Here is an 11,356-nt window from a genome sequence, read left to right on the forward strand (position 1 = left end):
GGTCCCAGAGGCAGAATCACCACTGTGGCTGCCCATGCATCCATCACTGATCCCTGAGCATCCCAGCAGGCCGTGTTCACACAGCCAGGTCTGCTGCTCGCGCCTTCCCTTGGGACCCAGTGGCCACCCCCAGCCATGCACCCGCCTTTCCCAGGGGTGCCAGGCTGTGGGGCTCTCTGCCAGCAGCCGTGGGGCTGCCACTGACGGGCAGGGTGATGTGGGCACTGCGGGGCCCCGCAGGGCCACCAGGACCGGGCAGGATGCGGGACTTGGAGCCCGGCCCCTGCCGGCACTTGGTGAGACCCAGGTGGTAGATCTCCACCAGGTTGAGCAGCAGGGACACGCAGGCCACCCCCAGCATGAAGAGGATGAAGATGGTCTTTTCAGTGGGCCGGGAGATGTAGCAGTTGACAGTGTTGGGGCAGGGCCAGCGGCTGCAGGTGTAGAGGGGCTTCAGCTGGAACCCGTACAAGGCGTATTGGCCCACAATGAAGCCCACTTCCAAGAGGGCCTTGAAGACGACGTTGCAGACGTACGTCCTCAGGATGGCCCCCTGCATGCAGACCCGTCCCTGCCTGTCCCCTGCAGGGAGCCGGGACTGCCCGGGGCGCTGCCGCCTGGCCCCACCGCCAGCCCGCGCTGCCGCTTGCTGCTGTGCCTTCTCCTCCAGATGCACCAGGTGCAGGATGTGGCCCAGGTACACGAGGCTGGGGGTAGAGACGAAGATGATCTGCAGGACCCAGAAGCGGAGGTGGGAGATGGGGAAGGTGCTGTCGTAGCAGGCGTTCTGGCAGCCGGGCTGCTGCGTGTCGCAGGAGAAGCCAGACAGCTCATCGCCCCAGACCCGCTCAGCGGCCGCCCCCAGCACCAGGATGCGGAAGACGAAGAGGACGGTGAGCCAGACCTTCCCCACCACCGTGGAGTGCTCCTGGGTGCTCTCCAGCAGCCGCCCCAGCAGGCTCCAGTCCCCCATGGCACACGCCGCGGTGCCCTGCAAGACAGCCGCCCTCCAGACACGGCCACCCCACCACCCGCCGCACCGCCATCCCACCTCCGGGGCATGCAGGGACCTGACCCAGGGCTGTCCCTGGGCTGTCCCCACCCTGCAGCCCAAGGGACCCCCTAACCTGTCATGGGGAGGGTGGCAAAGACCTGCGGCGGAAAGCAGCCCTGCCACGATGGGAGCACCGTGGGGGACACCGCGGTGGCCATCTGGCATGGGGACCCCTCACCGTTGGCGAGCGCGTGGGGCAGAGCCCGGTGCTCCCGCGCCGTCGGCTCCCCTCGGCGGGGCGCTGCAGGGTCCCTTCCCAGCTCCTGGTCCCCAGCTCCTCAGCAGGGTGCAGACAGGTCTGCCTGGCTCTGTCCGTCCCTCCATCCACCCCACGGCGGGCGCGGGGTCATCGGGGCATGAGGCAGCTGCGTGCCCCATTGGTTTCCCTTCTGACTGGCAGATGGAACAGCCACTGGGGAAACTTTTTCCCTCTATTTTTGGTCTGGGCACTTTTCTAAATATATTTGGGGCTGCAGGGGCTGGTGCTGGGGAAGTGCGAGCCCTTGGACGCTGCTCAATGCCACCCAGGGGTCACTGCTGCTGCGTGCCGGCTGCCAGGGCGCTGCGGCCACGGCCCCAGCCCAGCCCGGGCACTGCAGCCCCCGCCGGCCCTGGTGGCACTCACCTGGGCCAGGGTGCGAGGGTGGGCACCCGACGCTAGCACCCCAGCCCCCGGCACGTCCCGGCCAGAGCAGAAAGGAGGGAGGCAGCGCCTGAGAACGGAGGTTTAATGGCCCAAGATGCCCTCCTGGCCCCCCGGGAGGGCCGGACCGGCGCCTGAGGGATCCTATCCATGGGGCAGGGACAGCACAGGGCCGTGGGGAGGGGGCAAGGGCTGGGGCCCCCGCGACGCTGGCCCTAGCAGGCAGAGCAGCGGTCACCCTTCTCCTGCAGCCCAGGGTTGCGGCGCAGCATGTCCTTGAGGGAGCCGTCCTGCTCCGTCAGCAGCTGGTTGATCTCGTTCTGCTTGTACTCAGAGAGCTTGTGGCCGTAGAAGGAGCCCTTCCCCGACGCGGGGTTGGAGTTGTGCTGGCCACGGCGGGCACAGGCCCGCACCACCAGGTAGACCAGCTCCGCCATGTTGAGGACGATGCAGATGCTGGAGGTGACCAGCATGAAGACGGTGAAGATGGTCTTCTCAGTGGGCCGGGAGATGAAGCAGTCGACGGTGTTGGGGCAGGGATAAGCCTCGCACTTGACCAGCCGCACCATCTGGTAGCCCGGGTAGAGCATGTAGAAGATGTACATGAACACGGCCTCAAAGAGCAGCCTGAAGACCACGCTGCAGACGTATGTCCACCACAGCGAACCTGATATGCGCATCTTGTGCTTCTTCACCTCCTCCATGTGCTTGGGGTCTCCGTGCCCCGTCAGCATCAGCAGCTTCTTCTCCTGGTGCTGCTGGTAGGCCACGTGCATGGCCACGAGGAGGGCTGGGGTGGTGACAAGGATGAGCTGCAGAGCCCACAGACGGATGTGGGAGATGGGGAAAAAGTGGTCATAGCAGACGCTGTTGCAGCCGGGTTGTTGCGTGTTGCAGGTGAAGGCCGATTTCTCATCCCCCCAGACGCTCTCAGCTGCCACCACCAGCACCATTATCCGGAAAATGAAGATGACGGAGAGCCAGATGCGCCCGATGGCAGTGGAGTGGCGGTTCACCCCACTCAGCACCGTGTAGAGGCCAGCCCAGTTCATCGTTCCTCACGTCTGCAGGAGCGAGCAGCGAGAGGTGGGGTTAGGAGCAGGAAGGGTCACCCGTCTGGGAGTCACCACATTCCGGCCCCGGTGGCAGCAGCCCCAGGAGGCACCAGGGAGCAAACCGGCTGCCCCAGCCCTAGTAGGTGGACAGCAGGATGGACGGATGGCAGGGTGGCTCCCGCTGCCGACATGGCTCAGGGCAGCATTTTGGCAGGAGACAGGTTGGCCTTGGCAGTGCCAGCTTGCTCGTGCCCTGCCACCCCACACTGGCATGGGGATCCTGACCCACAGCTGCCACAGAGGATGTGGGTGAAGCTCCCACACCTCCACAGGGACCCCCAATCTGGTCAGCTCTCTGGCCGGGGATGGACCCGAGGAGCTCCAGGGGCTCCTCTGCACCAGCACCTCCCTGCCCTTGTCCCCCCCATTCCCTGCAGGAGCGGGGCTGGGGAGCCCCGAGCTGGGGGAGTCCCCCCCCAGCTCGGGGCTCCCCAGCCCCTCTCCTGCAGGGACGCCCCCCCCTGTGCAGCAATGCATTGTCACCCTGCTTGAGCCGTTCCCTACCTGGGGAGCACAGGGTAACCCCGCACCCCGAGCACAGACCCCTGCCCCGCCAGGGCCACCCACCGGCACCAAGAAGCCCCGGGGAGCTGCTTCCCACCCGGAGCACCAGGCTGGGAAACTGGGACCTGCCCTCCGGCCGCCTCTGGTGGGGAGGGTCCCGGGCGGCGCATACCTGCCGGTGAGGAAGGGTCCTTGCGAGCTGCCCCCAATGGCCCCTCTAAGGTCTCATGTCTCCCGCAGGAGAGCTCTGCTCCGCCTGCCCTCGTCTCTATCCGCCACTGCCCTGCACTGGAAGTCATATGCTGCTTTATAAACTATTTACATACAATGGGGCCTTTATGGGCCCCTGAACAACACACTTTAGCATTCAGATCCAACGCCCTGACTTCCGCCCACCCCGGCCAAACAAAGTGCCTGTGTGTGCTGCCTTCCCGCTGCCCGGCTCCGCACCCGCTCCCACCTTGCCCTGCGCCAACCACGGCTGCGGCCCCCCCACCCCATTTCCCCCCAGCTGCCGGCCTCGGGGTGCTCATCGACCTCCCTGCCGGGACCCCTGCCCAATGGGCATCATCAGGCTGGACGGCCACCGGGGTGCCTGGGGGGGGTGTCACTTCCCCAGGATGGGTGACAGAACCCAGCTGCGTGCCCATCCCACACGGGCAGCACGGGGCTCCGTCACCAGAGCCGGGGTCTGGCTGGCCCCCGGCGTGGCACTGAGCAGTCTTGTGGGGACCCGTGGGGCTGAGTGTAGCCCCTGTGGGTCCCGCCATGCCCCTAGGGCTCTGCTGCCCAGGGGGTTGGTGCCAGCAACCACGGCTGCGAGGGTGCCGGAGCTCCCTGCACGCGCCCCGTCCCGCTGAGGACATGGGAAAGAGCCTGCTGGGGTGCCGCTGGCTGTGTGCTAACGGGGGCTGCACTCGGCGCTGAGCCACGCGCCACGGGAGCTGCGCCCCTCTCCCAGCATGGGGGGCCTCTGACCCTGCCCCACTGCTCGGACACGCTGGTGGGGGCAACAGCCCTTGTGTTTGCAGACCCCCACCCTTGCCTGTGTCCCTCTGGGCTGGTGTCCCGGCCACACCATCGTGCTGTGTCCCATCCCCGCAGAGATGGTGCCGTGTCCCTCGGGTTTTGTCCCCAGCCTCAGGTGGGGAGCAGCACATCCAGTAAAACCTACCAGCTGGGGGCCTGCAGGGCTGCTGTGGTGGCCGGGGTGAAGGAGGTGGCAGGGCAGCAATGCCACTCCAAATGCCACCTCCACCCTGTAGCCCAGGGTACGACCGCCTGGAGCTGCACAAATGGTGGTGGGCAAAGATATCCCCCCCCCCCCCCCCCCCCCCCAAGTGGAGCCGTGGGAAGAGCAGCCAGTGCGCGGGCCACGCTCTGCTCCTCGCCCTGCTCCCTCCATGGAGGCCAGCAGCCCTGGCTCTGCCCCCCCCGGCCCACGGCTGAGTCCTTCTGCGGCCCCCTCCCCGGACCCCCCCTCAGTGTCCCCCAGCTGGGCGACGTGTGGTCACCCCCGCAGCAGTGCTGTGCCCACCAGGCTCTCACCTCAGCACCTGGACAGGCAAAGCTCTTGAGGACCGCGGCCACCTCAGCCTCAACGCGGCACCCTGGACTTTATACAGCCCCACAGCACGTCACCCACCCCCTCCCAGCCTCGCTCCTTCCAGGACACCATCCCTGCCAAGTCAACACCTCAGGTGTGTCCAGCCCGCGCTCACACCACCCTGGCACCCACCGGCACCCACCGCTGCCGCCCAGCATCCCCTGGGGACATCCCCGGGTCCACCGCAGCACCCAGGCGGGGACAGCCCCCCAGAAATGTCCCCCAGGGATCTCTGTGCCCCCCCCCAGCCCCGGCTGCACTCCCCTGCTGCCAGCATCCTCCCCGCCACCTCCCCTGCAAGCTGGGCATATGCACCATGGTGGGCCCCACTCGCCATCCCCGGGGGGTGGCCCCGGGCACCCCCAGCACCTGGAGCGCTTCAATCCGCTGCTGCCGGCCAGTCCTTGGGGAGCCACCGGCACCCAGATTTAATGTGTACAAGTGCCGCGGGGAAGGCAAACAGATTGTCAACGATTAACCTGGCTAACGGCCCGCTCCAAGGTCCCGCCGCCCGGCACCCTGCGTGGCCCCGCTGCGCGCCGGGACACGGGGACTCTGCCAGCATTTTGGGGCCCCGAGGTGGGCCGCGGGACCCTGCCCGCCACCCCCTGAGGGAGGATGGCGATGATGCCACTGTCCCGCAGATGTGGGAAGCGCGATGTGCCGGGTGGCACACCCAGCGGGGATGGCCGGGTGGCACCTGTGGGGCGGCGGGGGAGCGCGGGGGTCCCCCCGCGGCGTGGCGGGGGTGGTGGGCAGTGCGGGGCCCGGGGTGCGGGGCGGGCGGGGCCGGCGGGGGCCGCAATCTCGGCCCACGATAAGGCTCCGAGTGCGTCAGCGGCGCCCGGCGGGGAGCAGGAGCGGCCGCGGCCGCCGGCACCGCCCTGGCCGCGAACCCGGGATGGGACCGGGACCGGGGAGGCCCTGCCTGGAGCGGGGTGCGGGGCGGGGGGGGGGGGGGGGGGGGGCAGGCGGAGGGTGGCACTGGGGTGTGGTGGGGGCAGACTGGGCGGAGGCGGGCAGTATGGGGCGAGTTGGGCCAGGCTGGGGGTTCAGGCTGGGGGGGGGGCACTGGGGGGGGGCAGACTGGTGGGCACTGGGGGATTTGTGGGCTGGGCTAAGTGGGGGGGAGCATTGAGGGGGCTACAGGAGGCAGGCTGGGGGGCACTGGGGGCTGCAGGAGCCAGGACTGGGGGGGCAGTGGGGGTGCCTGGGCGGCAGGTTTGGGGGCAGTGGGGATGTCTGGGCGGCAGGTGGGGGCGATGCGGGGGGGGGGGGGGGGGAGTCGTCGTCGTCGTCGTCGTCCGCGTGCCGGCTGCGCCCGGGCTCGGCAGCAGGGGGCACTGAGGAGTCCGGAAGGCAGGCTGGGGGGGCCCTTGGGGGGCTCCGGGCGGCAGGCGGGGGGGGGGGATAGTGGGGACTCCAGGAGCCAGGCTGGGGGGCACTGGGGGGCTCCGGGAGGCAGGCGGGGCTGGACAGTGGGGGCTGCAGGAACCAAGCCGGGGTACAGTGGGGGTGTCTGTCTGGGCGGCAGGTTTGGGGGCGGTGGGGGTGTCTGGGCGGCAGGCGGGGGTGCCTGGCGGGGGGGGATGGGGGGTGGTCGCCGTCCGCGTGCCGGCTGCGCCCGGGCTCGGCAGCAGGGGGCGCTGCGGGGCCGGTCCGGGGGGCGGCGGGGCCGCACCCGCTGGCGACGGCGGGGGTGGGGGGTGGGGTCAGCCGGGAGGAATCCACCTGAAAACATAACAAAACCGGGAAAAAAACGAAGCGGGAAAGAGGGAGGAGGATGGCGGGGCGTCGCTGTCCGGCCCGCTGTCCTCACCGGCCGCGGCAGCAGGAGCAGGAGCCCCGGGGACGGGTGGGAGCCGCCTCCCCTGCCCGGGGCTGCCGCTGACCTTCGTGCCCGGGCCCCGGCCACCGTCGCCTGTTTGCAGTGGGCAAAACAGTTGTGCAAAAGCCAGCCGTCAAGGACAGGCCGTTCGGAGCAGCTGTGGCCGGCCTCGCTGCCTCCAGTGCTCGGAAAAAAATGCCCCGTCCACGATCACATGGACCAGAAACGGGCTGGTTGTTAATGACGTTAACGGTGAGGTTAATTTGGTGTCTGAAGTTGGAGCGAAGAGCTCGAGGTCGTGGGCACGTCGAATGCAGACGAGGCGATGAGGCTGGGCAGGGCCGAGCCAACATCCGGATGGTGGGACGGGGGTGACGCAGCGGCTGGCACCTCGCTGGGGTCAGAGGTCTCGCAGCCCGGCAGTCTGCCTCGGTACAGCGGAGAAAATCAAGCTTCCAGCCATCGCTGGAACACCTCCGCTGCCAGGAGGAACAGGGTGCTGCAGAGCAGGCTCTCGGAGCCCCCTTTCCCCTGCCCTCCTGCCCCAGGCAGGGGTGGCCCCATGCCTGGCCCAGCCTCCCCGCCAGTCCGGATGGCTGCTGCAGTGCAGGGACCGCCAGGCTTCCAGGCTGGGGCTGACGGCAGCACAGCCGTCCCCGGATCCAGGCTGCAGCCCTGAGAGAGACAAAACCCTCTGGGTTGAGTCAGCTCTGCCGGGAAGGGCATTGGCAGCGGGTGAGCACAGAAATCCTTTGTGCCGCTGCAGTGTGGGGCGGGGGGGGGGGGGTTGCAGCACACGGTGTAATGGCTTGTCCTGCCCATCTGGGGGTCTGCTGCACAGGGACCAGGACCAGGATGCTGTCCCGGTGATGATGCTCTGCAGAGTCCCGTCCCTGCCCTGCCGCCTGTGGCTCCTGGAGCAGGCAGGGCCAGGCACAGGTCACTCATCCCCACCCCATGCCAGGGACACCTTTGCGGTTCAGTTCCTTCGTGTTTCTCTTTGCCAGCAGCCCTAAACGCGTCCCCTGAAGCTGAGGATGTCCCACAATCGTCACAAGGATGTTAACTGCATGTACTCTCTGGGACATAGTGTCCCCTGGACTTTGCCGTGTTTCTGAAGAAACACTGCTGATGGTCAAGGACACCCTGGACAGAAGGCAGGCTTGGGAGTTTAGCAGAGGCAGTGGCATAATAGCAATGTGTCATCTGTCACCAGCTCGCCCCTGGGGTCCTAGCTGTGGTGGCCATGTTGGCACATGGGGACAGCAGGCATCTGGGGCCGTGCGAGGATGAGGAGGGGCAACAGAAGGGCAGGGCAAGCCCCTGTTCTTGGGCTGAAAGGCATCTCCCCTTCAAGAGGGCAGCACAGCATGAGCAGCCTGCGGTGACGCCGGCGTCACTGGGATGGGCCACTGTCCGCCAGGCAGGGCTGGCCCCGCTGCTTGCGCCATGGCGAGGCGGCTGCTCTTGGAGCTGTGCTGCGAAGCACCGGCATCTCCATGGAAACCTGGCCCCGTGGCCTGATGTGGGATTTTCATCTTGGTTCCTCTCACAGCCGGTCACTGAACAGGGGCAGCCGGTGGCGGCGAGGGAGGGACCTGGGACAGCATTGCTGGGGCTGCCCAGTGGGTCGGACCAGAGGGGCCAGTGGTTGGGGCAGCACTGGATGGGGCTGTGGGTTCAGGGTGGGGAGCCGTCCCCCTGCCCGCAGATCTGAGCCCGCAGTGAGCAGCTCTGCCGGTCGACGTGGAAAAGCCCAAGGCAAGGCAGCCCTGTGCCCTGGGTGGGCATCCCATCGGAATCCCATCGCGGCTCAGCTCTGCTGCTGCCCATCCCAGGTGCTCCACAGCATCCCTGCCCATGGTGGCACCGCATAGCGGGGCAGGCTACCTGCCTCTGGTGCTTTCCTCACCCTCGCCATCTGCCTCACGGTGAGGAGCCTGCTGCCACCCCCGGCTGGTGCCCTAGCCCATACCCATGCTGCCTGCCCTGTGCTGCAACTCCATGACACAGGGCAAGGGGTGGCAGGGGCAGCAGGACCCCCATATTGGGGAGCACCAGGGGCCATGGTGGTCCGGTGCAGGGGCTGGAGCACTGTGCTAAGCAGGGTGACATGTACCAGTGGCACTGCAGTGGCTGGGGCCCTGGGCAGAGCCCTCTATGCAGCCCCCTGCACAGCCCCCCGCCTGCCCCCCTGGCTCGGGCCCTCGGCCCTGGCTCCGCTGCCTGCACAATGCCTGGAGGCGATTCAGGACCCATGCCTGGTTTCCATGGCAACTCCAGTTGAAATTACATTAAAAAGAAATGAAACCAGCAGCTTTTCTGGTTGGCAAGCAGGGGGAGGGGAGCTGGGCTGGGAAAGGCGGGGGGGGGGGGGGGGGGGGCGGTGATGGAGAGGAGGGAGGGAGCTTGGTGGGAGGGGGCTGTGGGGCAGCTGAGGTCCCATATGGGGTCCCAGTGCTGGAGCAGGGGGCCCAGCAGGACTGGGGGCATGTGGGGATCCCCCGCAGTGGCACCCAGTGTTGGCAATCCTGGGTTGCAAGGTGCTGGCTTGCGTGCGTGCTGCGCTGGGGGTCCAGCGCTCTGACCTGGTGGGGTGATACCGGGGTCCTCCTGCCGCCTCTGCAGGGTGGGTGCCAGGGACACAGCAGGCGTCGGGACCCTCTGCAAGCAGGCACGGCCATAGCTGGGCTGGCTCTGAGCACCCCACCCAGCCTGGGAGCCCCCGGCCCCTGCACGCTCCAAGAAGAGGCGAGACACACCGCTATTAAAAATATCACTTCTGTTTTATTTGGAATTTGTTACTCTGCGCGGGTGACAGGGTATAAATACATTCTGCAACGAGCATCCTCACCCTCAGCCCAGCCGGGGGGCGGGGGCCGGGTGCAGGGCCAGGGGTGCGCTAGCCCCAGGCAGCAGGGCCAGCCGGCACCGGTGCGTCACGGCCGCCAGCGCGGGCAGCGTCTGCCAGCCGGACCGTCTTGCACAGGGACAAGATAATGGTGTCCCTGCAAGGACCCATCCCTTCCTCCTGCCTCCTGAGGCCCCAGGTGCCAGTGCCTGGAGGGGGGGGGAGTGAGACTGGGGTGCCCTGTGTGGGGTCCCGGGCAGCTCCTTCTCCATGCCTGGCTGCACCAAAACCCCTTGCCTTGAGCCCCGCTGCCCACAGCCACCTGCAGTTCAGCGGCTGCCACCAGCCCGGTGGGTGCCCAGCCCCGGGAGGGGTGCTCCCGGCCCCGTGCAGGCTGCGGCACCCCCAGCGGCCCCTCTCCAGCAGCCCCTGCCCAGGCATCTATCCCAGCCGCCTGCTCCTGATGCTGGAGCCAGGGTTGCCCTGCGATGGGGGAAAGACCCCAGTGGGAGTGAGTTGGGAGCCAGCGTCGCTGTGGGTGCGTGACTCAGCCTGCTCCTGCCAGCCCCCCAGCGCTGCCCACCCCTGCCCTCCGGGCAGCGGCGCGGGCAGGGAGGGCATAGCGTGGCCCTGGGGCAGTGGTGAAGGGACCTGGGATGCTCCCGGGGGGGAGCAGGGCAGGGTGGGGAGCGCTAGGACATGGTTCTGGGGTGCTGCCCTGGGCTGATGGCGGTGGGCAGACGGTGCTGACAGCGGGTGATGCCCAGGTGGGGCGGTGGTTGGCACTGGCGTGGTGGGCCGGGGTGGGGGGTGCTCACGGGTGGGCCATCAGGGAGGCTATTTGGCTGAGATACGTGGGCACAGGCGACAGAGGAGGGAGAATATCAAAAATACAAAAGAGCGCAGCCCCACGGCGCAGAGGCAGTGCCCTGCCTGGCGCCTGCCCACGGCAGGCGGGGGCCGCGGGGGGCCGGCACTGCGCGCACACGCTGGCTTCTAACTGGCTTTTTATTTTATATCAAGAACACTTGGTTTTAAAATCTTTACAAAGGACAAAACGCGGCGACTCCGTTAGTGTGTAAAGAACTAAAGATCTGCTTAAAAAACGTCTCTGCAAAGAGAAACGACTGACACAAAAGAGATTCTCTGCAGCGCAAAGAGGGGCAGAGGTGCCAAGTGTCCAGCCCGGGGCCCCGCTCCCAGGGTCTCCGGGGTCCCCAAGCCCCGGCACCGGCCCCAGCACCCACACCCAGCAGGAGGCCAGGTCCCCGGACCCTGCCCGCTCCCTCTGCCTATAGCACCATGGCCCGGGGCCACTTCTCGACACAGTGAAGGAGCCTTTTCCGGGGCACTCGGGATGCCAAGCCGCCTGGGGATGCCCAGGCACCGGCCAAGAGGAATGCCCGGCCCTACTCCTCGTCAGTCCCAGGGTGCTCAGCAGACGGAGCGCTGGGGATGTGATCACCCTGCAGGCAGGCACAGCCCCGGCCACTGCCAGTGGGGTTGCCCCCCTGCCTGCCTGCGCCGGTGCATGGGCGCAGGGGCTGCGCCGTGTCCTCCCCTCGCACCCTCCCCGGGGTTCCCGGGAGCCGGGAGAGTCAAAGCACTTCTCAAAAGTTAGATAGGGATGAAAGAATGAGCTGGGAGAAGAGTGGGGCATCCAGCTGCACCGGGACCCCGCAGGTCTCCAGGCTCGGTGCCGCACCGTCCGTTGGCACTGCTCCTCCGTCCGGGGGCTCCATCGGCCCCGCCGGT

General features: G+C 67.7%; 2 protein-coding genes across 2 annotated transcripts; both read right to left on the reverse strand.

Annotated features, from left to right (window-relative positions):
• Positions 1-76: 76 nt before the first annotated feature.
• LOC141464926 (gap junction alpha-3 protein-like) lies at positions 77-973 on the reverse strand. The gene has a single exon (XM_074148088.1). The coding sequence runs from the start codon at positions 971-973 to the stop codon at positions 77-79; it is 897 nt and encodes a 298-aa protein (XP_074004189.1).
• Positions 974-1,912: 939 nt separating this feature from the next.
• GJB1 (gap junction protein beta 1) lies at positions 1,913-2,749 on the reverse strand. Its single transcript, XM_074147454.1, has one exon. The coding sequence runs from the start codon at positions 2,747-2,749 to the stop codon at positions 1,913-1,915; it is 837 nt and encodes a 278-aa protein (XP_074003555.1).
• Between the last annotated feature and the right edge of the window lie 8,607 nt (positions 2,750-11,356).

The sequence above is a fragment of the Numenius arquata genome, chromosome 5 (assembly GCF_964106895.1).
Source record: "Numenius arquata chromosome 5, bNumArq3.hap1.1, whole genome shotgun sequence".
NCBI classification, from domain to species: domain Eukaryota; kingdom Metazoa; phylum Chordata; class Aves; order Charadriiformes; family Scolopacidae; genus Numenius; species Numenius arquata.

What these genes read in the sequence shown, in the direction of transcription:
- GJB1 (XM_074147454.1), bottom strand. Translation starts at nt 2,749, where the DNA reads ATGAACTGGGCTGGCCTCTACACGGTGCTGAGTGGGGTGAACCGCCAC.
- LOC141464926 (XM_074148088.1), bottom strand. Translation starts at nt 973, where the DNA reads ATGGGGGACTGGAGCCTGCTGGGGCGGCTGCTGGAGAGCACCCAGGAG.